Genomic DNA, 27,248 nt, shown 5'->3' with positions numbered 1-27,248 from the left:
ACTCCCCCTTGCATGCTCCACTGCCACCTCCTTCCTGAACTCTGTTCTTGTTGATCATCGGGTATGGTGCCAGTGTTTAAGGTTTACTTTCAGTGTTTACTTTTATTTTGTATTTTTTGTATTTTTATTGTCCATAGTTGCCCTAGTTTGTTACCATAGTGTTTGATTACCCATGTTATCCCATGTATATATACCCCTGTATTTCAGTTCTCTTTCGCCGGCTGTCGTCTTTGTGTTAATGTACAAATCTGTTATGTTTGCGTTTCCCTGTACACAGCAAAATCTCCAGTGTTGAAATCCTGGTGTTAAGGACTCTTAGAGTAAAGAGTTAATTTTCTGGTGTTGAATTTCAAGGGATTAACACTGCTAGTGTAAACCGCAAACTCTGGCTGGTGAAAATACGTAGAGTTACTAAATTTACACCGAGAGAGTGTTATTAGTTACATTCGGGACATTTATGCGCTGGGCGCGACGAAACGACCTGAAACTTTTTTCCACAGACGCCATTTTCTTTGACTTGCGATGCAAGGCATACGAGGAGGGAAAACGCAGATATTAAGTGTTTTATCGCATTTATATATGCATTTTATTACATTATATTGTTTTATTACAATATTTATGTGCTGTGAACGGCTAAACCGTTCTCAGAAAGGCATTTTCGTTGACGCGCGATGCGGAGCAGACCAGGATGAGGTTGCTTTTAAACAGAGAAACGACAAAAGTAAGTGTTTTATCTAATTTACAATATGTATTTTATAACATATTGATAGAGAAATGTAAATGCTCTGCGTGCTTAAACGAGCCGAAACCTTTCTCAAAGGAGACATCTTTGACTCAATACGGAGCTGACGACGAGGAGATTTGCTTGTAACGTTAACAGGAACAACACCGAAAGTAAGGGTTTTTTAACCTAATTTACAACATGTATTTCATGGCATTATATTATTTTATAACGATATTTATGTGATGTGCGTGCCTAAACCTTTCTCACAGACTAACGTTATGCCCTGCATCTTCTTTGACTCGTGACGCAGTGCAGACACTAGAGGTGGGCGGATCGATCCTAAAATATCGATACTTCGATACTGACGTGGTATCGAAAAGGATCGATCCTCACATAAAAATATCGATCCAAATGTGTGTTTTTTTTCCAGTAATTTTTATTAATTTAGCACGCAATTCAGTGCGTAAAATAAGCTTCTAAGTGGAAAAATAAGCGAATGTTAGCGGATAATTGTGTAGGATAGAACTTTTTCTCCTAGTCATCTGGATACAAGACGAAACCAATCAATCACAGAGAGCGTTCGATGCTGGTGCTTCACTGAGCTCACAGGCACGTTTGGGAAACGAAGCCTTGCTTAGATGACAGAGAAACAATCGGGAGTTATTTTGCAATAAACAAAGCAAAAGTGTATATAACGGTTCAAAATGTTGAGGACAGTAAGATTTTTTTAATGAAATTAATATTTTTATTCAACAAGGATCGATGCATTAAATTGATCAAAAGTGACAGTCAAGGGTTTTTCACTGTTAAAAAAATCTACTTCATATAAATGCTGTTCTTTCAACTTGGTTCATCAAATAATTCTGCATCATGGTTTCCACAAAAAAATATGAAACTGTTTTCAACACTGATAATAAGAAATGTTTTCTGAGCTGTAAATCAGCATATTAAAATTAATTATCATCATAACTGGAGTAATGATGCCGAAAATTACGCTTTGATCAATTGAATAAATTACAGTTTAGTATGACATAGAAAACAGATAGCCTATGTTAAATTGTAATATTACACTTTTTACTGTATTTTTGATCAAATAAATGCAGAAGAGAATTAAAAATCTTACAGACCCCAAACTTTTGAACAGTAGGCTAGTGTACAATAGTATTTTTACTATAATTAGGGTAGTTTTGTAAAAGTCACTGACTAATAATTACAGGCGAGTTGAGAGCACAAATCACAAAATATTTAGTAGTCATGAAAACGTTTTCAGATTTAGCATATTAATGATGCATTCACCTCATAAATCATGACACACTGCTCTAGCACAGGAAAGTGCATACAAGTTCAAGTGCATGCTTTTAAAATGAAAAAGTATTGGTATCGGTATCGATATCGGTGATACTGGCCCTGTATTTACTTGGTATCGGATCGATACCAAAATTTGGAGTATCGCCCACCTCTAGCAGACACGGAGTTTGCTTTTAACGGTGAAAACACAGAGTAAGTGTTTTAACTCATTTACAATACGTATTTTATAATGTTTTGTTTTATGACAATATTTGTGATGTGCAAATATCATAATGTATTTATCCTCAAACTATCTTTTACTTTCGTTTGCCAGCACACCTATCTTAACTGAAACCTAACGTTAACTGAATTTTTTTTTCTTAGAATGTGTAAGTAAGTTAATTCTTTAAGATTAACGTTAAATGTTTATGAAAATGTATTTATCAGATTCAATTTTGGTTGATGTTTGGATTCTTTAATGTTTAAATGTATTGATTTTGCTATTTGTGTTTGCTAGGACCATTTCCATGCTGCACCAAATGGCTAAGGCTAACCAGGCTTGGTCTTTAAAGGCTGTAAGTTACAGACTAGAACCTGGTGAGGGTCAGATTTTACAGATAACATATGAGATAATGTGCATAAACATAAAAAATAATCATAGCTTTGTTGCTATTTGGTATAACTAGATTTTTTGTGTTTCATAACACTCATTTTGAATTTGTCCAGTCAAATTACTTTACAAAAGTATTTTTTCCCCCCTTTTTTCATTTTACTTAAATAAAATTAGTTTTCAAACCAATTGTTTTCATGATTTGACAGGTAGATGTTTTCTTGCTTTTTAATTTTAGACTCAACTGATTGGGAAATCTCTGCCCATCACCTGCCTCCAACATCACAAAGCCACAAGAAGGGAACGAAGATTCTTCCGTCAGCTGACTATTTAGTGAGATTTCTTAAGGTGCGTGTCTAAATTTATTCCTAAAGGTTTAGTTCACCTACAAATGGAAATTATGTCATTACTTACCCTCATCTCGTTCCAAACATGTAAGACTTTCTTTCATCTTCACAACACAAATGAGGATATTTTTAATGAAATCTGAGAGCTTCCTGTCCCTCCATTGACAGTCCACGCAAATACCACGTTCAAGCCCCAGAAAGGTGTAAAGGTACATCATTAAAGTACTCCATGCGACTCCAGTGGTTTAACATACATTTTATTAAACTACGCAAGTGCTGTGTTTGCAGCAACAAAACATTTATGACTTAATTTATAAAATATTAATTTCCAACATGCGTTGTTAAGTGAGCGTGCATCGAAGATTAATAATTTGTAAATAAAGTTGAGTTTTTTTGTTGTTGTTTTTTCGTGCAAACAAAGCACTCTTGTTGCTTCATAAAAAAATTGAGGTTAAATCACTTGACTCACATTGATTACTTATGATTTCCTTTATACCTCTCTGTGGCTTTGGAAGTGATAGTTGAATAGGCTGTCGATGAAGGGACAGAAATCTCTTAGATTTTATCAAAAATATCTTAAGTGTTTCGAAGATGAGCAAAACTCTTACTGGTTTGGAACAACATAAGGGTGAATAATTAATGACGGAATTTACATTTTTGGATGAATTAAGTCTTTAATTTACTTGGAAATCAGTAAATTCAAGTCTTAATCTAACCAAAATAGTTTATTGTTTTAGTCACGAAAGTCTAAGATGATTGAACATTTTTCCACCATAAACTTGCTGTATTTATAAAACACAAATAGTATTAATTGTAAATGGTCTGGTTTTGTGTTGTCTAGGAAACCAGCACTCCAGGATTTTGAGAAAGTTGGATCTGCACAGCCTTTCCTGCTCTGTGAAACAACTATGCACTGAACTTTACTGTTAGGAACTGGACACAACTGATCCACTCATATCCTGCAACTGTTTTTCATCTGTTGAATGTTGTTGCTGTACTGTTGCAAAGTCGAAGGTATTGACTCAACTTCACTGACACAGGACTTACATTCACTGACATGTACAGGACTTGAAGTATTAGATAGACCATTTGATGAGCAGCTTTCACATAATTCTGATGACAGAAATGGCTATATTTTGCCTTCATTTATTTTTAAAAGTTAACCTATGATGTATGATGTAAAGGGACTTGTTCGTTAATAAAAACTAGTTTGTTAAAACAACTGTTTGCATTTTGCCTTTATTTTTAACTTTACAATGAACAGAATTCTACTATGATCCCAGACTAAGGTTACATTTTAACTTTCTGGATTGTTTTGATGTGCATTCAATGTTATCAATAGGTTAAATGCTTTGCTTTTATTTCTGAAAAGATTCCTTTTGTCAAAAAGCAAATCTCATAAATACAAACTCATTTTGAGTCAAATTTAACACTCCTGAAATGTATAAATTGATTCCCAATAGTATTACAAATCAATACAGATCAATTCTACAAGAGTTGCATTTTATGTTAAACTTTACATCCTATGTAGTGTTAATATGGCAACAACTCGGTAGTGTTGAAAGAAAAACACACATTTGGTGTTAAATTTTGACACTACGCACTGGTGTTGGGTAAATTCAACACTAACCAGTGTTGACTAGTGTTAAAAGTTAACTTTTTAGAGAGTTGCTGCAACTCTATCATAGTGTTAAATATTTAACACTTTGAAAAGTGTAGTTTTAACTCGATCTAGTGTGGACCAATATAGACACTTTTAAAGTGTTGAATTTAACTCTATAGGTGTTGAATTAGCACTGCTGATTTTGCTGTGTAGGATTATTCTCCTCCTCCTTCGTGTGCATTATCTTCTTTCTTAATTTAATAAATGTACTTCTTGCAAATCGATCTTTGCCTCACATCTTTTCCCTAGACTGTTAAGTGCACATTGTGCATAGATCCCACCATCAGAGTACCTTTAAAGTGAAGACATGTTTGAGACATTTTAGAGAAAGAGACATGCCATATCCAGGGAAATGTGATCATTTCTGGTGTCATGATGAACACAAGGACTAAAACTGGATTCATGGACACACAAGGGAGTATGTTTAATCTCAACTGTAGAGGTTGATGTGCAATTATCCCATCAAAACCCATGCATATGCAAGACATTTTTTTTTTTTGAATAGCTGTCCACTGTAGTGACCTCTGTGTGTAAAAGGGGTAAAACCAAACTGTCCAACCTAAAACTGGACAGATGGCCACCCTATTTAGCATTCATTCAATGATAATGACTTCAGACAGACTTCAGCAAATGCCATTTAAAGGACAAGTTCGGTATTTTACTCTTAAAGCCCTGTTTAAAGATCGTTTCTGATTAAATAGAACGGTTAAGAGTAAAATTTGGACACATGTTGCTGTCCAGAGAATTGTAGGTTTCTTTCGCTTTCCCCCCGACCTACAGAATGGCAGCCTATGGGCACTGGAACAATCCTTCCTAAAACGCATTAAACTTTCGTTTACAAAGACGTCAAAAACTCACCGAGTGGTCAGGGGTGTTCACTGATATGCTCACACAAAAATCGCTGCGAAAGATGCTTTCCAACAGGTTTTATCATAGTTTTTGTCCAACTCCATTGACTTGTTTTGGATGTGCTGTGAGGTACGGTATTACTCCGCCGCCGGAAACTGGACTGGAGTGTCTATATTCAAGCTCTCAACGGAAGAATGTACGGGTGTGAGGCGTTTGGAAAAATAGGTCGACAGTTTTACAACGAATGGTAAAACACCTGTGCCCATAGGCTGCCATTCTGTAGGTGGGGGGGAGAAGCGAAAGAAACCTAAAATTCTCGGGACAGCAGCATGTGTCCAAATTTTAATCTTAACCATTCTATTTCATCAGAAACCATCTGTAAACAGGGCTTTAAGTGTAAAATACCGAACTTGTCCTTTAAATTATTTATGCCCTTTAAATGATTTATGCCTTTTAAATGATTTATACAACAGTAAGAATAGCATGACCTGTTACTCATGATTATTTTACTTCAATATGATTTGTTGAATCTGTGCAAAGCAAAAAACTGGCAGAGCAAATTTAATTACTTCGTCTTGTGCTGGTCTGCGACACGCCACGTATTATGTCATCACGTTGGAAAGGTCACGGAAAAAAAGAAGAAAATAATAATAATAAATTAAAACAGAGATGTCGGACGATTTTGAAGTTGGCAGAGAAAATAGCTGTGTCCCAATTTAGGGGCTGCATCATTTGAGGGACGCGTCCTTCGAAGTGCGCGGCCGATGCGGCCTTCGGAGGACGCACCGAGACTCGTTTAAAGGGGAATGTATAGCCGACTGCGTCATCGCGGCGTGACAAATGCTGTCCCAATTCGAAGGTACTTCGAAGGCTCCTTCAAAATGTGGCCTGCAAATGCATCCTTCTTTTCTCGTGAATGCAGGATACATCGTAAGGATCCTTCGCAGCCTTGCCTACCCCAGAATTCATTGTGCGCCGGAGACGAAATGGTCAGATTACACTTTTAAATGTAAGTATTGTATTTCAGTTGAATTGAGTAATCTAATGTATCTAATGCTAAAAATGTAACTAATAATAATAAAAAAATACAATAAAGTTTCAAATGTTGGCTTATATGTGTCACGGTTCACGAATGCATTGCTTTCTTTTTGTCTCGTGCATTTGTTATTTGTGTATGTGTGTGTGTGTCGCGTGGATCTGTGGGTGTGGCCGGAGCAATCATGCTCATTCATCAATCTGCAATCATCATCGGCGCCAGCTGCGACTCATCATCACTTCCATAAATACTCACCGTTTTCTCCTCTCCATTGTCAGATCGTTGTTGAAGTCTTGTGCTGTCTGGTGTCCTGATCCTGTGTTCCTGTTCCCGTTTCTGTGATCGTGTGGTGTTTGTTCCTGGATTCCTGTTCGCTGTTCTGTTCGTCATTCACGCCGGAATTCACCATCACCGTCACTTCACTCAGCACCAGCCCAGACTCACCCGTGTTTGACCATCGAGGTCCCTGCGTCACCCGCCAGTGTTGTTGCCTTATATGTTCATCTGTGTTTCAAATAAAGAGTTTATTGCACCTGCTATTGCTTCCTCGTTCTCACATCATGACAGAACGATCTGACCATGGCATGGAAGCAGCAGGCGGAGCTCAGATTTCCATGGAGACGTTCGTCAACAGCAGTCTTCAACGCATGGACGCCCAGGAGGAGGGGCTTAACAACACTGGCCGTGTGGTTCAGGCTCTGGTGGCGCAGGTGTCCAAGCTCACCCAGCAAATTCAACAACTGCGAGCTCCCACTGCGCCGCCCACACCGTTCGTTCCTCCCACACCATCGGATCCTCTCTCCCAGTCGGAACCTCGTCTACCTGTGCCTGAGAGGTATGCCGGAGAACCCAGTTTCTGTCGAGCGTTCCTGACAGGATGCTCCATGCACTTTGCGCTGCAACCTAGAACCTTCAACAATGAGCGATCCAAGGTCGCGTTCGTCCTCTCTTTGCTGACTGGGAGAGCGGCACTTTGGGGAACGGCGGTGTGGGAAAACCAAGACCCATGCTGCGAGTCGTTCCAGGCACTCTCCGCCGCCATGAAGCGGGTCTTTGACCGTGCGGTCGCCGGAAGAGAGGCGGCGAGGGTGCTCGCCGAACTTCGCCAGGGAGAGAGGTCAGTTTCGGACTATTCGATCGAATTCCGGACTCTCGCGGCAGAGTGCCGATGGAACGACGAGGCGCAGTGGGATATGTTCCTGCATGGGCTGGCTGACCGCGTCCAGAGGGAGATCTATGCCCTGGACCTGCCCACCACCTTGGATGAACTGATCGAGTTAGCACTACGAGTTGATGCAAGACTGTCGAGAGTCGAGCGACGCGTCCTTTCCAGTCGAGCTCTTGGAGGAGCGGAAAGTCTGCGGTCCAGTGGCACGGACGCGGTCAGCCCTACCTACGATCCCGAGCCCATGCAGGTAGGGCGAGCTCGGTTTCCCGGGAGGAGAAGGAGAGGCGGAGGTCCCAAGGCCTTTGCCTTTACTGCGGCGGAGCTGGACATTTTCTGAACACGTGTCCGGTAAAAGGCCACACCCGATAGTAACAGTGAGGCTACTATCGGGTGGGATCTCCGCCGAGAAGACCTCATCGACATCTACCCTCCTCCCGGTAAGACTAAGATGGTCAACACGTCAGCACGACTGTCAAGCACTATTGGACTCCGGGGCGGAAGGTAATTTTATGGACTGCACCCTCGCACACCACCTTCAGATTCCCCTTCAGTCACTCCCACATGACATTTCAGTTCACGCACTCAATGGTCAAGAGCTTCCCATGATTTCACTGTCTACTGGACCCATTACCCTCATCACATCTGGTAACCACTCAGAGACTCTGTCATTTTACATCATGGACTCACCTCTTGCACCCATAGTACTCGGACATCCGTGGTTAACTCAACACAACCCAAGAGTGGACTGGCTCCGGAGGTCCATTACGGAGTGGAGCACTAAATGTCATGAGTCCTGTCTTGTGTCTGCCTGTTCGTCTGTTCCTATGTCTGTGTTACTGGAGAAAGCAGTGGATTTGTCTAACGTGCCCGCGGAGTACCACGACCTGAAGGAGGTCTTCAGTAAGTCTCGAGCTGCTTCTCTGCCTCCGCATCGTCCCTACGACTGTGCCATAGATTTATTGCCAGGTAAATCTCCGCCTAAGGGCAAGTTATATTCGCTTTCTGCTCCAGAAAGGGAGGCCATGGAGAAATACATTTCTGATTCTCTAGCAACGAAGTTCATTCGCCCTTCCTCTTCTCCAGCGGGGGCGGGGTTCTTTTTTGTGGGGAAGAAGGACGGATCTCTGCGACCTTGTATTGATTACCGGGGGTTGAACAACATCACGGTAAAGAATACTTATCCTTTGCCGTTGATGTCTTCAGCTTTCGAGAGGTTGCAGGGAGCATCACTCTTCACGAAATTGGACTTGCATAATGCTTATCATTTGGTCCGCATCACGGAGGGGGATGAATGGAAGACTGCTTTTAACACCCCCAGGGGTCACTTTGAATACTTGGTCATGCCCTTTGGGTTGTCCAACTCCCCAGCAGTCTTCCAGGCCCTCGTCAATGACGTGCTGCGAGATATGGTCGATCAGTTCATATATGTCTACCTGGATGACATATTGATTTTTTCTTCTTCTCTCCAGGAACATGTGCAGCACGTCCGACGAGTGCTTCAGAGGTTGCTAGAGAATGGGCTTTTTGTCAAGGCGGAGAAATGCGAGTTCCACGCACAGTCGGTTCCATTTCTGGGGTACATCATTTCGTCTGAGGGAGTACGTATGGACCCTGAGAAAGTTAAGGCTGTGGTGGAGTGGCCAATCCCAGATTCCCGCAAGGCCCTGCAGAGGTTTCTGGGATTCGCCAACTTCTACCGACGTTTTATTCGTAACTTCAGCCAACTAGCCGCACCTCTGACTGCTTTGACCTCCCCCAGAACTACGTTCAGGTGGTCAGACACGGCGGAGGCCGCGTTTGCCAAACTGAAAGACCGCTTTGTTTCGGCCCCAATTCTGATAGCCCCTGATTCCTCACGTCAGTTTGTGGTGGAGGTCGACGCGTCAGAGGTGGGGGTAGGTGCAGTGTTGTCCCAACGTTCTTCCACAGACGAGAAGATGCATCCCTGCGCGTTTTTATCCCATCGCTTGTCCCCAGCCGAACGTAACTATGACATTGGTAACAAAGAGTTGTTGGCAGTCAAGTTAGCGTTGGAGGAATGGCGTCACTGGTTAGAAGGGTCGGGGGTACCTTTTATCGTCTGGACCGATCACAAGAATTTGGAATATATCAGGTCCGCTAAAAGATTGAACTCCAGGCAGGCTCGGTGGGCACTTTTTTTCGGTCGTTTTGATTTTACTCTCTCATACCGCCCGGGTTCCAAAAACATCAAACCCGATTCTTTATCGCGCATTTTTGATCTTTCCGAACACCTGGTTACTCCCGAGTGCATTTTACCCGAGACCCTATTTGTCTCCACACTCACATGGGAGGTCGAATCGAAGGTCAAGAAGGCCTTAGAAGGGGTAATGCCCCCGGTCGGTTGCCCACCGAACCGTTTATTTGTGCCGGAGGGATTACGGTCAGACGTTATTCAGTGGGGGCATTGTTCCAACGTAGCCTGTCATCCAGGAGTGACCCGTACTAGTTTTCTGGTTAAGCAACGATTCTGGTGGCCACTTATGGCCCGGGACATTCACAGTTTTGTTTTGGCTTGCTCGGTTTGTGCCATTGGTAAGTCTTCCAATCGACCCCCAGATGGGTTACTCCAACCGCTGCCTGTCCCTTCGAGACCCTGGTCCCATATCGCACTAGATTTTATTACCGCCCTCCCGCCCTCTCAGGGCAACACGGTAGTTTTAACCGTGGTGGACCGGTTCTCGAAGGCGACTCACTTTATTCCCTTGCCCAAATTACCCTCAGCCAAGGAGACAGCGGTGACCGTCGTAGATCACGTCTTTCGTTTACATGGCCTCCCGATTGACGTGGTCTCCGACAGAGGACCCCAATTTGTGTCCAAATTTTGGCAAGAGTTTTGTAAATTACTGGGCGCGACTGTCAGTCTATCCTCAGGGTTTCATCCCCAGAGCAATGGCCAGACCGAGAGAGCCAACCAGGATCTGGAAAGAATGTTGCGGTGTTTGGTATCCAAGAATCCTTCTTCCTGGAGTCAGCAACTGTGGAGTACTGGTGGAGTACGCCCACAATACGTTACCAGTGTCATCCACGGGCCTGTCTCCGTTTGAGTGTAGTGTAGGTTACCAGCCACCTATCTTTCCCAGTCTGGAGTCCGAAGTCGCGGTCCCCTCCGCACACGCCTTTGTCCAGAGGTGTCACCGCACCTGGACTAGAGCCCGTGAGACTCTACTCCAGGTGAGGTCGCGCACCAAGGCTAAAGCCGATCGCCACCGGTCTAAGCCTCCCGTATACGTCGTTGGTCAAAAAGTGTGGCTTTCTACTAAGAATATTCCTCTCCGTTCCGTCTCTAATAAGCTCGCACCCAAATTCATTGGCCCGTTCACTGTCACCAAGATCATTAGTCCGGTGGCAGTCCGCCTCAACCTTCCCCCAGCGTACAGGAGAATTCACCCCGTTTTCCATGTATCCAAAATTAAGCCTGTGTTTCGATCAGCGATTAACCCGCCAGTCCCCGGTTCCTCCCCCGCCGCGTCTCGTAGATGGGGAACCTACTTATTCGGTAAATCGTATTCTGGACTCTAGGCGGAGGGGACGCGGAGTCCAGTACTTGGTGGACTGGGAAGGTTACGGTCCGGAGGAGAGGAGTTGGGTACCTACGAGAGACATTCTGGATCACTCCCTTATCGATGATTACAATCGACAGGTAAGGGAGTCTGGGAACGCCAGGAGGCGTTCCTAGGAGGGGGGGTACTGTCACGGTTCACGAATGCATTGCTTTCTTTTTGTCTCGTGCATTTGTTATTTGTGTATGTGTGTGTGTGTCGCGTGGATCTGTGGGTGTGGCCGGAGCAATCATGCTCATTCATCAATCTGCAATCATCATCGGTGCCAGATGCGACTCATCATCACTTCCATAAATACTCACCGTTTTCTCCTCTCCATTGTCAGATCGTTGTTGAAGTCTTGTGCTGTCTGGTGTCCTGATCCTGTGTTCTTGTTCCCGTTTCTGTGATCGTGTGGTGTTTGTTCCTGGATTCCTGTTCGCTTTTCTGTTCGTCATTCACGCCGGAATTCACCATCACCGTCACTTCACTCAGCACCAGCCCAGACTCACCCGTGTTTGACCATCGAGGTCCCTGCGTCACCCGCCAGTGTTGTTGCCTTATATGTTCATCTGTGTTTCAAATAAAGAGTTTATTGCACCTGCTATTGCTTCCTCGTTCTCACATCATGACAATATGTTACCAGTATGTGATTTTACATAGGCTAGTAAATACTCTAGACTTTATTATGTACATAAATTGACCACGGTGAACATTTTTACATAGGTTTTCAACCCTGTTTTGTTTTTAGGCAGTTAGAACTATATATATATTGTTTTGCGGTGCTTAAAGGAGAAGTTCACTTTTAAAATGAAAATTCTGTCATCATATACTCACCCTCATGTTGTTTCAAAGCTGTATGAATTTCTTTCTTCTGCTGAACAGAAAGGAAGATATTTAGAAGAATATCAGTAACCAGACAGTTTTTGGGTCCCATTGACTTCCATAGTATATTTTTTTCCTCATATGGAAGTCAATGGGACCCAAAAACTGTCTGGTTACTGACATTCTTCTAAATATCTTCCTTTCTGTTCAGCAGAAGAAAGAAATTCATACAGCTTTGAAACAACATGAGGGTGAGTATATGATGACAGAATTTTCATTTTAAAAGTGAACTTCTCCTTTAATTTAACCCCTTGTTTGGGTCTTAAATATAGACACCTTCTACCTTATTTTGTTTATTCTCAGGTTAGGTAAAGTCAGTTGAATTCGTTCTAAACAATAAGTATATAAATTTCCATACTTACAATTCAGTCGAAAGACTGCTCCGTGGTTTAGTTCAGCTCAATATTTTGTAAAACAGAGACTTAAGGCAGGCGAGCTTCTTAATTTCAATTATATGTATTTTTTATTAAATACAGGTTAACTAGTTTACATAAACGGTACTAATATATAAAATAAAAATAAAAGTAAATCAAAACCAAATAATTTACAAGCTTTCATCTTCATGAGACGCAATGGCAAGGCATCCAACACCGGAGAGGCCGTCCTTGGTGAATCAGTGTCTGACTTTGACATTCCTTACAATACTTTTTATAGTCCACACGCCCTTTACAGACAATCTGTCCAATCCGAAGTGTTGAACTGTCCTCAGTTCTGGAACCCCCCTTCTAAACTCCATATATAAAGCTCTTTCCTTTGTTCTCCTTTGCTTGCTGCTCTGGACCCTCTGCCTTTCTCCTGCGTCTCATGCTCCTCATCAAACGGGTATTGCTTGCCATTTCTACTTTGCTAAGATACATGCTTTCTACTACTTAGTGTTATTACTACCTACTGTAGTTTATTCTTTCATTTGATTAAATGCTTAAACATCGAATATAGTATAGTCATTTCTTTCATGCATTATCATAATAAAAAACTTTTACAATACAAGTTGCAGTGTTTTTCTTAATAAACCAGATTCATAATAAAAAACTTTTACAATACAATTTGCAGTGTTTCTCTTATACAACACTCTCTCTTACAAGGTTACAATTGTGGTTAATATCATATTAGCTTATATATATGAGGCATTATAAGAGAATAAATTGCATGTTTACTTAACAAAAAAAAATATATATATATGTATGTCGTGCTGAAATCCCTCGAGGTGGAAGCCACCAACGGCATTTTAACACCACTAACATGATTAGGCATCTTAGAACACGCCATACAACAACTGAATATGCCGAATATGAGAAACTAAACCAGCCGACGGCAACATCCCCATCCCTCAATCAGCCGACTGTGAGTGATACCTTTAAATGATGTGAACCATACAGCAGGGATAGTAAGAGGTGGAAAGACATCACGTTCAGAATACCTCTATCCGTTGTGGAGGATAAAGGGTTCTGTCGCCTGCTAACCTGACTTGATCCACGATACGACCCCCCAGGCAGGAAATACCTAACTGATGTGTGTCTCCCCGTGTTGTACCAATCAGTGTACACACACATTGACAAGCTTCTGAAGGATAGTGTACATATTAGCTTCACAAGCGATATATGGAGTGCAGACGCCTGTCCAATGTCCCTGCTAAGCTTAACAGCTCACTTTATTGACTCAAACTTCAAAAGACACAACATTGTGCTACACTGTCAGGATTTCACGGGGTCACAATCTGCGGAGGCTTTTGTGAACGCATTTAGCGGCATGTTTCAGCCATGGGGGATCCAAAAAGAGAAAATCCTCGCTATTTTAACAGACAACGCCAAAAACATGCAGAAAGCAATGAGAGACGCAGATTTCCCTGGCCTGCCATATATGGCACACACTCTCCAGCTTGCTGTGCATGAGGGGGTATTGTCCCAGCGAAGTATTTGGGATATCACAGCCTCAGGGAGACGCATTGTTGGGCACTTTAAACATTCTCCATTGGCATACACCCGGCTGGAAAATGCTCAAAAGCAACTCGACCAGCCTATTAAAAAACTCCGCCAGGATGTGTCCATTCGATGGAACAGTACATTGTACATGCTCCAGAGTCTATGAGAGCAGAAATTGGCACTTGCAGCCTATGTTGCAGAACACGATTTGCCATGCACGTTCACAATTCACCAGTGGAAATTAAACCAAAAACCAAACATCAAAAACACTACTACTGGAAGCTGTCAGAAGACGATTTGCTGACGATTTGCTCATTAGTCTTAGGTCAACTACCTCTTTGTTTTAAATAGGTCATTATGCTTGTCTTATGCCTTATTTGAAGGATGGCTTATAGTAATCTAAAATATTTTATATTTTTTGTCATAGTTGGATATACTCTGGGAGTATTTAATTTTTTTAGACTATGTAACTTGACACAAATGGATGTGTGTGGCCTGCATGGCATGTCACTATAATTGATTTCATATAGTTTTTCATTTTTACATCTATTTCAGATACAAAGACAGATACTTTCCAGAGGCACTCAAATCAACTGTGCATGATCTGTTTCGGGACATCGTTATAGCCCATTGCCACACTGATCTGCCAAGTACAAGCAGCGTGGAGGTGGCCGGTTCCAGCAGGTCAACAGACAAAAGCCCACCAGCTTGCTCTTTACAGGCAATGTTTGCTGAACTGGTGGAGGAGGATACAGGACAAACTGATGAGGAAATCACGATCGTCTCGCAGATCAACCAATATCTAGCAGAGCCCATAATGCCAAGCAGTGGACAGCCACTTGCTTATTGGCAGGCGAATAAAGGCCGTTTCGCCGCACTTGCACAGGCAGCAAGAGCATATCTTTGTTCACCGTGCACAAGTGTGGATAGTGAGCGACCATTTAGCATGGCTGCAAACGTTATTGATGACAGAAGAAACCGGCTGACATCAAAAAATGCGGAGATGCTCAAGAGAAACTTGCCTTTTATGATTGAGACCTGAAGGATTTTGTCCTCTGTGAGGCCTAGCCAGTTTTGGTTTGAAACATTTTGTGGCCAATTGTTTAATTTTAATATATTAAAAAAGGCTACATTTTACATTTTAGCCTGGGCCTAAATGTGACCTCATCCCATCCCAAGTTCATCTAATGTGGGTTGGTAACTATCTGCTTGGCCTCCTTATGTTTCTCTGCCTTGTTATTTATGAAGGATGGCATTGGCTTACAGTAGCTTACATTATTTTATTTTTTGGATCTGATGTAGTTGGTTCCTCAACTACATCAGATGTTCATAATAATAACAGAAAAAAAAAAACTTGCCATAGTTTTGTCCTTTTGTCCTTTGTGGCAGTAGCCAGTTTTGGTGTACCAAGTTTTACATTTTGCTGCCAATTATTAAATGTAGTCAGTGTATTAAGAGGCTACAATTTCCAAGTATGCCTACTGTAAGTGTAATTTGATCCCATCCCATTAAGCTGATCTAATGTGTGTTGGTCTGCCTGACCCCTCTTTGTTTGGAATAATTTTATGTTACTCTGCCTTATTTGGGAAAGATGGCCTACAGTAGCCTTAAGTTGTCTCATTTTCTAAATACAATTAAATAAACACTTGGTGGTTCTTCAAGATCTTGACTGTAGCCTATTTCTACTGTGTGTATTTTTCCAGTACAGTTAATACATAGTTAGTGTCATTTCTACAAATGGTGCAAACTCTGCTAGATTATAGATAAAAGATTCCCATTCCCCTGCCATTCTGTGATCGGCAATCGGCAGATCATGATTTTGGTGATCGGTAGTCTGTGATCGGCCCCAAAAATGCTGATCGGAGCATCTCTAATGTATATATATATACAGTGCTGTGCAAAAGTCTTAGGCATGTTAATACACCAAAACACACACCCCCAGAATAAACAAATAATGGTTTTAAGTCAGTTATTTGTATCTTTTGCTGTAGTGTGTCAGTAGGAAATATCAGTTTGCATTTCCAAACATTCACACCAGTGAGATTTCTGTATGCACAAGGAACAGAAAAAACTGAGACAAACTAAATCCAGAGGAATGTCTCCAAGATGCTTGAAGAAACCTTTACATAGAATAGTAACATGCCTAAGACTTTTGCACAGTACTGTATATATATATAACTTATATAAAGTTTTATAAATAAAGTAACCTTTAATGTTTGCCTCTGAGATTAAGTGGAGTTGAATAACAATCTAAAGTACTTTCTAAGAGTAAATGTATGTTGTTACATTCCACCACTGGTTATTTAGAAAATGAAACAAAAATGTATTGTCACATTAACAAATTGTTGCTAGCTGTGTCCCAGGAGTTATTCAATGGGATGGTCTGGTTTTGTCGCCTAGCAACTGGTGACAGCCGTTGAGACTTGCGGCAGAAACATTTGTAGTAGAAAAACTGACTTTTTACACATGGATATTAGATTATGATATTAGATATATATATATAAAAAAAACTATGAACAGTATATAATAGAAACACTTAAAATATGTCCTGGAGGGCCGCTGTCTTTTGAGTATGTGAGTTGTAAAAAGTACTGTAAGTAAAAATGTATAGAACAATTTATTTTCTATCAAATGTACAAATTCATTGACAAGAAAATTACAGAATAATTTCTTTATTACATTTACAAGTCATAACTTGCATTACAAAAACAATGCACATAAAATATTTTTTGTTTCATTTACAAACTATAACTCACATAAAAATAATGCATACGATTTTTTAATTAACAAATTTGAATTCACATAAGCAAAAGTGCATTTAATCTGTCAAGAAGAGAAAACAATCTGTGCATTCTCTCCCTGCTCTCCAGTGATCTCCTCTCTTCTGTCTCTCTCTGAAACTTGATGTCCTCACTAGCTCGAGGGAGCTGCAGTTTGCTTACAAGGCAAACAGATCGACAGATGATGCGATTTCAACTGTTCTAGAGCATCTAGGACAGACCAACACCAATGCCAGGATTCTCTTTGTTGATTACAGTTCAGCCTTTAACACTATAGTTTCATACAAACTAATCACAAAACTACACCATTTGGGGCTAGATGCACACACATGCAACTGGATTTTGGACTTTTTAACGGACCAAACACAGACAGTAAGGCTGGGAAAACACACCTCATCCACCCTGTCCCTGTGTACCGGAGCACCGCAGGGTTGTGTTCATAGCCCACAGTCTTTTCACACATGACTGTGTTGCTACTAACCCCACAAACCATATTGTCAAGTTTGCGGATGACACTACTGTCATTAGACTGATAACAAACAGTGAACAATAAAGCTCTGTTCTATTCCATTCCATTCCTCAATATGTTATGAGACTGTTATAGACTTTTATATTTTTGATATTATCTAGCCAGCATCTCGTCACCAAAAAGTGAAAGTTCCTCACCTTCACTCAGTGTTTGTCCAGTCTTGTTTGAGTTAGTGTTTGTGAATGTGAATGTGAAGCAACTATCTTCTGTTATTATTTGAACTATATCCTGATCTTCATCTGTCTGTCTGCAACCTTGCTAACAACAATGGGGTCCAAAGTCTAAGATCATTTTGGAAAAAAATAAAACAAGGAAAAGTCATAACTTGAAGAAAGTTTATTTTAAGATTCTTATATTAAGCACAATTTCTTGGTCACTAAACAAATAAATAAATTCATATATTGTTTTTCTAACCTGATATTATAATTATGGTAAATGTTTTATTATATCCATGATGAAGTTTAATCCAAATTACATCCAGGACGAAGGACTCAAAGCTCAGAATGGTCTGTCTTTTCTCCTAGAAAAGAGATAATCCATGATAAATAGTAGTACTAAATAGTAGTACTGTAGTCTAAACAAACTGCTGTATCTTCTTTCAAAACATGCACTCTCAAAAATAAAATAAAATGTGTGTGTTATGTCAGACATTCCACATTACCATCATCTCAATCTCTTGATAAACTTTGTTTTTGTAACGTAAGCAAAGGGAATTCACCTTTTTGCCAGTAGAGTGAGCCGATTCCTGAGCCATACTCGTTCGAAGCTTCACAGATATACAGGCCATTGAGGTCAGATGTCAGTTTCAAGAAGAAGAGTTTATTTCCTTCTGTTTTAATGGCATCATTGGGGATAATCTGGTGTGTGCTGCTCAATTAAAAAGAATATGAAATCAGTTTAGTTCAGTCTGCTGGTTTTTAGACTGTAGGATGAAAATGCATGCTGCCATCTGAATGCTTAGTAATTTACAAAACCTGGAAAAAGACTGAGTGAAATATTAGGGCCTGTTGTCAGGTCACTCTCAGCACTTTTTTTGCAGAAGCAAATTGTGCCTAGATATCCACTAATATCCAAATGATTGGATGCAATTCCTTTCCCCATTTAACCAAGTTTCTGTTACTATATTTATTACCATGCATTACTGTATATGTTAGAAATGCTCAAGGATCTACAGAGTCACAGAGACGATGTGTGATGTAGAATGAATCAACTTTAATAAACACAGAAGAGAAAATAACTTTAATGCGAAATAATGAATAAAAGGAACAGAGGGCAGGATCATTAACAGAACAGGTAACAGGTGAGAACTAATTGGTAATTATAGCAACTAATAATGAACTAGAATTCAGGCAAAAAGTGACAGGGAAAACGACACAGAACATGACTGTGACATACAGTTGATACACATAGCAGCATCTGCTAAATGTTGAATTTCTAGAGCAATCATTACATAGCATTTTGTGGTAACACTTTATATTACGACCCGCAAACAACTGCGTAAGTAAACCGAAATTACGGTGTACGTTTCTGTAATTATAGTGTACTTCCGTGTAGGTATAAGGGAACAATAATTAAGTTTTGGGTAATAAAGGGGTAACAAGCAGATATACAACCTGCAAAGAACTTCGTAAGTAAACCGAAATTACGGTGTACGTTTCTGTAATTATAGTGTACCTCCGTGTAGGTATAAGGGAACAATATGTTAAGTTTTGGGTAATAAAGGGGTACAACCAGATATACAAGCAAATTATTTATAATGTAATTATTTTAAAACTAACAGGTACCTATTCTGTTAATATATTCCAGGCAAAAATTGTACGTCTGTTGTATATAAAAGTTTTTATCACATTTCTGGCAAAATATGTTCTTGTGCAATGTAGTTACAGGGTAATTTTGACATATGTGGGTTGTAAATTAAACTTATATATATATATGGCTGCATGTAAGCACAGTATGATAAAAATTGAATTTATTGGCTTTTCTTACTAAACTACTTAACGTTAAGCCAAAAAAATTAGTTTCTGCTATGATTTTAATTTAGAACGTACCATGTAGTACTTAGTACTTACCTTATCACATTGTATTGCAATGACACTTAAATGTCAGGGCAAATATACTGTGTAATTAAAACTTTTTTTTTTTTTTTAATAAGAGTACCTTTCTCTGTAATTACTGTGCAAATAGTGTTGTTTCGTATTGTTACATAGTAGTGTTTGTTACCCCCTTGTTCTGTGTAGTTACAGGGTAAATACAACATTAAACCAGTATTCTGAAACAGACAAACCTAGCTTTACCATTAGCATTATCAACAAATTTCTAAATTAGTTCTTGTAAAAGAACAGTAGCACAATTAAACCAAAAACATTTATTAAAACAAGTTTAACAATAAACAATCACAATGTTGAAATAACATCAACACTGATACAAACTGTAAACAGAACAGAAATAATCTTGAAATCACACTGTACAAAGTGTATAAATAACAATAATCGCCAACAGTTGAACAGAGAAAACAAACAATTTAAACAAATTGTACAAAAAAAATCAATGCCGAAACGTATTTTTTATAGGTAGCAGCTTATTTTCTTTTTTCATGTCCTCAATTTTCATCCGAAGTTGGGCGCAATGATCATTTTCACGTTTAGCGCCATGTTGTTTAAACAGCAAATGCATTTGCGCCCAATTTTGCGCCCATGGGCGTTCTGGTCTGAAAATGAGTTGTGTGCACATTGTTGGCGTGTTGCTATTTTGAGGCAACTAAAATAGACTACGCCATTGACCAACTAAAACCTGCTCTAAAGTCTAAAGTAAATGGCGCAATATTGTTTTTGTTATTTAATGAGCGCATTAGTAATACGGGACCATACGGGACGACAATGCGCGTTTGCTTATCACACATGGATGCGCAGCAGCACACAACCCTTTTTATAATATGAAAAATTAAAGGATTAAAATGTAAAAGATTATTATTGAGTCTCTTGGACATAAATGAGGACTGATTTACGAGACAAAGCACAAGAACATATTTTGCCAGAAATGTGATAAAAACTTTTATATACAACAGACGTACAATTTTTGCCTGGAATATATTAACAGAATAGGTACCTGTTAGTTTTAAAATAATTACATTATAAATAATTTGCTTGTATATCTGGTTGTACCCCTTTATTACCCAAAACTTAACATATTGTTCCCTTATACCTACACGGAAGTACACTATAATTACAGAAACGTACACCGTAATTTCGGTTTACTTACGAAGTTCTTTGCAGGTTGTATATCTGCTTGTTACCCCTTTATTACCCAAAACTTAATTATTGTTCCCTTATACCTACATGGAAGTACACTATAATTACAGAAACGTACACCGTAATTTCGGATTACTTACGAACTTCTTTGCAGGTTGTATATCTGCTTGTTACCCCTTTATTACCCAAAACTTTACATATTGTTCCCTTATACCTACACGGAAGTACACTATAATTACAGAAACGTACACCGTAATTTCGGTTTACTTATGCAGTTGTTTGCGGGTCGTAATATAAAGTGTTACCCATTTTGTTTTTTATTTATAACTGAATTTGTAGATTTTTTTGAAGAACACCTGACAGTTTAAAGGGTTAGTTCACCCAAAAATGAAAATTCTGTCAGTAATTACTCACCCTCATGTTGTTCCAACCGCGCAAGACCTTCGTTCATCTTCGTAACACAAATTAAGATATTTTTGATTAAATCTGAGAGCTGATCACTCCTCCATAGGTTTCTAAGTGATTGAAACTTGCTGGCCCAGAAAAGTTATTAAAGAGATTGTTAATACAGTCCAAGTGACTACAGTGGCTCAATCTTAAGTATATCAAGCGACGAGAATACTTTTTGTGCGCAAAAACAAACAAAAATAACGACTTTATTCTACTATTCATTTCCTTCTCTCTGGGCCTCTAGTTGGTTCACGTAGTGTTTTTGCGCAGCGCGTCTGTGTTGCACGTCACCACGTAGGCTCACTATTGGCCGACGCTGGTCATGTGTGTGATGCGTGATGACGTATAACACAGACGCGCAGCGCAAAAACACTACGAGGCCCAGAGAGAAGGAAATGAATAGTGGAATAAAGTCGTTATTTTTGTTTGTTTTTGCGCACAAAAAGTATTCTCGTCGCTTGATATACTTAAGATTGAGCCACTGTAGTCACTTGGACTGTATTAACAATCTCTTTAATAACTTTTCTGGGCCAGCAAGTTTCAATCACTTAGAAACCTATGGAGGAGTGATCAGCTCTCAGATTTAATCAAAAATATCTTAATTTGTGTTCCGAAGATGAACGAAGGCGGTTGGAACAACATGAGGGTGAGTAATTACTGACAGAATTTTCATTTTTGGGTGAACTAACCCTTTAACTGCTCAAACTGATAAAATGGGATTCATGAACAACTATCACAAAAAAAGGGGGATCGTGGATCATCAAGGACACAGTAAGTATATAACCTTTGAACTTGATCATTTAAGTAAATTCAGTCATTATCTTTATTTTTTTAATTACTATTTTGCAGATTCTCTTATGACCAAAAAATTAAAGAGGTTCTCACATATTGTATGTTAAGTTTTGTTCTTTAAGAGTGCACAATACCGTTTCAAATAAAAACTGAAAATCTTTTTATGTATTTTGGATATTTATTTAAACAACATTTTGGGGGTCTTAAAATGACACTTTTGAAAACAGGGTTTAACATGCAAGCTTTGCCGTCTCTGTGTAAACTGCACATTTGTAAAAATAAAAATAAAAATAATAATAATAAAAAAAAAAGTTTTTAAACTTGATTTTTCAGGTCAACAACAATTTAGATCCGTTTCATAAAAAATGTAGAAGAAAAACAATATTATGCCAACATACAGGATTTTTTCCTCTATTTTTCACCAATTAAAATTAATTTACCCCAATATTGGATAAAATTTTGTTATTTAATCCCATTAGAATGAAATCTAGTTATGATCTTTTAGCTCTCCTTTCACATTTTTTTTTTTTTTTTACCTTAATATGACAATACATTATGGTAAATGCGGTACATGACAGAACTTTTTTTTTTTTGTTTTTTTTTTGAGGTGTTGATAATTAACGATATTAATAATATTTGAGTCACATCATGTCTACTTGCATATTATATTTCCTACCTGTGCCATCTGAAGTGTGTAGCTGGAGGATTGGCATCTGCCTCACACTGATACACTTCAGTATTAGAGAGATTTTGGAAAGGTTTCACAAAGACCAGCTGAGGGGGATCTTTAAAACACACAAACACAAACATATGACTGCAAAGTTCTAGCAAACAATTCAGCTAAACAAATTTCTATACATGTGTGCAATCAGTTCAAATGACAGATCAACTGACCAATCAACAACCAAATAATAAATCAAATAATAAATGTGTAAACTGGTGGATAAAAAGATAAATCAACACAGTAATGAAAAACAAATAGGCCTATGTAAATTGAGAATACAATGCTTGTGAAAAAACACATTTTTTTGGGGGGGGGGTTTATAAAAACTACTCATAGATAATATATTAATGAAATAAAAAGCAACTTAGAATATGGGGTACACTTTTCATTTTAAAGGGGAACTGTTATTTCAAATGAAAAGTTTTACTTTAAAGTACACTTTAAATAATTTTAAAGAATTACACTTATTTTGACATGTTGTCAACATACTAAAGCGCAAACTGAATTCCTTAAAGTATATGTATTTTAAATGGACTAAATTGCAACTTCACAACAAATATACATGACATACAAAAGAAATGAAATTATATTTTGGTTCACCATAAAATGGCCTACTTGTCAGTACATTTAACCATATTTTAATATAAGTAATTATGAAATAATTATGTACGGTATATAAGTATGTACATAAATATGTACACTCCCATCCAAAAGTATTGGAACAGTGAGGCCAATTCCTTTATTTTTTCTGTAGACTGACTTTGGGTTTGAAATCAAAACATTAATATGAGACAAGAGATCAACTTTTCCGCTTTTATTTCCAGGTATTTACATCTGTATCTGATATACAACTTAGAAGATATAACCTTTTGTTTGAACCCACCCATTGCTCATGTGACCAAAAGTATTGGAACAGATTAACTTAAAATAGATTAAAGTGAATAAGACTTAATATTTAGTTGCAAATCCTTTGCTTGCAATAACTGCATCAAGCCTGTGACCCATTGACATAACCAATAGGGTTGGGCGATGTCCCCTAAATTGGCAGTTGACGATGTTTACAGTAAAACATCGCGATGGACGATGATATCGTGGGGTGGGGTTAATTTATAATATTATTATTTAAAATAAAATAAAAAATTTTCAATAAAATTTCAACAGTAGTAATTATTAGGTCCATAGACAACTAAAAACAAACATATATTCAGCAAACAATAAATAAATTGCAATATAGAATTAATTGTGCAGGGCTTTCACTGTGAGGTTGAGTTACCAACTGATGAACATAAATCCTCTTCGTGTGCGTGTGAGAGAGAGAATACACACACAGTACTTACATCTACTGTGTTTACGGGAATACTCGACTTGGCATTTTGATATACACTCACCTAAAGGATTAGGAACACCTGTTCAATTTCTCATTATGTGAATGTTTTCTTGGCACACTTTAGGCCCCTTAGTGCCAATTGGGCATCATTTAAATGCCACGGCCTACCTGAGCATTGTGTCTGACCATGTCCATCCCTTTATGACCACCATGTACCCATCCTCTGATGGCTACTTCCAGCAGGATAATGCACCATGTCACAAACTGTTAGGTTACCACAGAAACGTAAGCAGTTAGTTGATTGCTGTGGTGACTCGTGACACTCGCGAACAGCACTGAAAACGCACTTTTGCCGGTACAACTTGAATATTATTATCATCATAAACTTTTCATTATTATTTTTTTATCGATCGTTTGTTGGTAAAGGGAGAGAGACCTTGCGAGACACATGATTTTTGCCAAAGAGCCAGGTGTGGCTCGCGAGCCATAAGTTCCCAACCACTGGTGTACACGAATTAATAGATTACGTGACCATTTCACGAACTGCCGTGAGACTGGGCTGGTCTGACAGGGTGGGGGGCGTGGCATCACAATGGTGGCTCTCCATCGTGATGTCGGTCAGCCATCACGATGGACGATGATATCGTCCATCGGCACAACCCTAATAACCAAACTTTTGCATTCTTCTTTTGTAATGCTTTTCCAGGTTTTCCAGGGGGTGTTTGTCTTGATGTCATGGTGCAAAGGACCCTAGGTTGATTTTACTCCGAACCATCCCTTTAAGGTGAAAGAGAGTATTACTTATGCTGAAGCCATTAAAAAGGTTGACAAAGAAAACCAAGCAAAATCAAGGGTTTAAGTAGGTATGGCCGCTGTAGGTTTACCCTCTAGTCAAGCTCAAACGACTCAGAAATGCTGCAAAGTAACTGAAGATACTTTAATTGTGGATAAGAAAAATTTCATTTTCAATTTCAATTTGCATTTATGGTGGAAGTTAATTGCTCAGCCCAAGTGGCAAGAAGAATTGATAGAATTAAAATAATTAAAAAAGCAGTGGAAAGTATTTAGATTCATGATTTGTCAGTGGATTCCATTCATAACATGGTACTAGGGGTATCTGATAGTCAAGCACCATGTGGCAGTTAATAATGACTTTATCTATTCTAAAAGTGGAATGCCAGGAGTTGAATTGCTAATGGTCAGGAATTAAAACACTTTATTGAGGAACAAGATGTTAAACCAAACATTATCTGTATACAGGAAACCTGGTTAAAATCATCACTTGATTTCATAATATTTGGATACACAGCAACACGTAAAGACAGAGATACTGCAGGAGGTGGAGTGGGCACATTTATTCACCAGGGGATTAATTACAGAACTTTAAATATAGATAAAGAGATTGAAGCAGTCCTGGTTGAGATTTGGGTAGGTAAAACTAAGATAAAAAATCTTGAGAGAGATGCTAGATGGTATGTGTGAGGGAGGAAATGGAAAGCTTGTGTTATGTGGAGATTTTAATGCACATACCACTCTGTGGGGAGGTACTAAGATAGATGAAAATTGGAGCACTATTGAGGAGTTTATGGATGATTAAAAGTTGGTTTGGTTAAATGATGGAAGGAGAACTAGGTTTGATGCATCTCATGGAAAAGAGTGAACAATAGATCTCACAATAGAATCGGATCAGATAGCAGGGCAAGTGAGTGGGAGGTTACTGAAAATTCTCTTGGCAGTGATCACTATAGTATTTGGTTAAGTATTAGAAATCAAAATGTGTGCCTTGAAGAGAATTGGTTTCCAAGATGGAAAATGAGAGAAGCAAACTGGGGGTTATATAGCATGAAGGCAAGTGGTAGGTGGATGGGAATAATGTCAGATATGAGTAATGATGTACAAATGTATTGTGTGAGACAGTAGAGGAGGTTCTTGGCAAATCTTCTGGGATGAGGAATAAGAGAATGGTACCTTGGTGGTCAGATGATTGTAAGGAAGCAATTAAAGTTAGAAATAAAGCTTTCAAAATTGTTTAACCAGCTTAATGGAATACAAAAAATCACAGTCAAAAGTTAAAAAAAAATCATAAAAGAATCTAAAAGGAAATATTGGCGTAACTTTTTTTGTAAAATAGGGGCAGAATCAAAGTGGGTGATGTTTAGAGCATGATTAAAAAGATGGGAGGCATTAGAAGGGAATTTTCTCTACCTGTGATTAAAAACAATGATGTGGAGGCAGTAACAAATCAATAGAAAGTAGAGATGCTTGCGAAAGGTTTTGTTAAGGTCCATAGCTCACAGAATTTAACTGATGAAGAATTATCTTGGAGAGTTAAAGTAACACTCAGTAAATCAGAAGTTAAGGTACTCATATCCCATGGCAAGCTGAATGGGACAAGGAGAAGAAAGGTAGACACTTATACAACATACAAAAAGATATCTCAAGTAGCAAACATAGTTATCCAAACAGACAGGAAGAGGTTTGGTTTACAAGACTGAGAATAGGCCATACTGGTTTAAATAACACTTACACGTTGTACACAAACATCCTGTCACGGTTCATTGATCCGTGTGTTCATTTTGTGTATCTGTTGGTGTGTTTGTAGGTGTGGGGTCTGTGTGTATAGTGCTTGTTTGTTGCCTAGTAACCAGCTGATCACTTAATCAGCCCTCAGCTGCAGCTAGTTACTACTGCTTGTTAGCTGCCTATATCTAACGGGAGTGAATTATGCTTGGTGTCGGTTCGTCACTCTTGTTTGTGTTCTCTCACCTAGTTCCTGTGTTTGAGTTGCCTAGCGGAGTTATTTCCTCGATCTCGTTTGTGTATCCAGGCTACTGGAGATCATCTGGAGATCTCGTCAACCAGTCATCAGTCTGCATCCGCGCTGTGTTTATTCCTGTCACTCTCCTGGGATTGTGGAATTCAGGTTGCCCGCCTGCTAAACGTGGTGTTTTGAGTGTTGTACCTGTTCTGCCTGTCGCCAATAAACTGCTTGCTTGCATTTGGATCTACGAGATTTTTGGAGTGAGAGAGGATGTAGATCATGTTCTTTTAAGGTGCATAAGATTCTCCAGACAAAGAAAAAAACTAAAGAGGGACGTGAATGCAGTCAAAAAAGCCTTTTCTTTAGAAACATTATTATGTGAGACTAGACCAGAAAACATCACTAATTATATGATAACGTTTATCAAAGAAACAAAATTAGCAAATGGAATTTTTTTTTTTTTTTTTTTTGTGTGTGTGAATGATATCCATTTGATTGCACCTCAGTCCAGTAGATAGCGGTAATACACTTTGACTGTAAACTGCCATAAAACCTGAAAGAAGAAGAATTGGCTTATGTTCCAATATTT

General features: G+C 39.0%; 1 protein-coding gene and 2 long non-coding RNA genes across 10 annotated transcripts in view; 2 read left to right on the top strand and 1 right to left on the bottom strand.

Annotated features, from left to right (window-relative positions):
* The first annotated feature begins 534 nt into the window (after positions 1-534).
* Positions 535-1,042, top strand: LOC311088549. The gene is made up of 3 exons (XR_014607519.1): positions 535-721; positions 821-894; positions 994-1,042. It is a non-coding gene; the product is annotated as an uncharacterized lncRNA (long non-coding RNA).
* Positions 1,043-2,193: 1,151 nt separating this feature from the next.
* On the top strand, positions 2,194-2,970 carry LOC311088548. Its single transcript, XR_014607518.1, has 3 exons — positions 2,194-2,224; positions 2,529-2,608; positions 2,860-2,970. It is a non-coding gene; the product is annotated as an uncharacterized lncRNA (long non-coding RNA).
* Positions 2,971-16,711: 13,741 nt separating this feature from the next.
* The window catches only part of LOC311088483 (nectin 1a), an 80,157-nt gene continuing 69,620 nt past the window's right edge, over positions 16,712-27,248 (bottom strand). For 4 of the 8 annotated variants that reach the window (XM_084122620.1, XM_084122622.1, XM_084122619.1 and 1 more), the window contains exons 3-5: positions 22,524-22,632; positions 18,076-18,224; positions 17,679-17,877 (exon numbers count right to left, since the gene is read on the bottom strand). In XM_084122620.1, coding sequence (XP_083978746.1) covers positions 17,849-17,877; positions 18,076-18,224; positions 22,524-22,632 — 287 coding nt within the window. In that variant the 3' untranslated portion in view covers positions 17,679-17,848. Of the gene's footprint in view, positions 17,639-17,678; positions 17,970-18,075; positions 18,225-22,523; positions 22,633-27,248 lie in introns of those variants that run through there. The other 4 variants (XR_014607507.1, XR_014607508.1, XM_084122621.1 and 1 more) reach the window with 3 other exon arrangements.

The sequence above is a fragment of the Abramis brama genome (assembly GCF_963993115.1).
Source record: "Abramis brama genome assembly, chromosome: 8".
Classification (NCBI taxonomy): Eukaryota; Metazoa; Chordata; class Actinopteri; order Cypriniformes; family Leuciscidae; genus Abramis; species Abramis brama.
The sequence above is the reverse complement of the archived record's forward strand: the minus strand, read 5'-3'. Positions and strand labels throughout refer to the sequence as shown.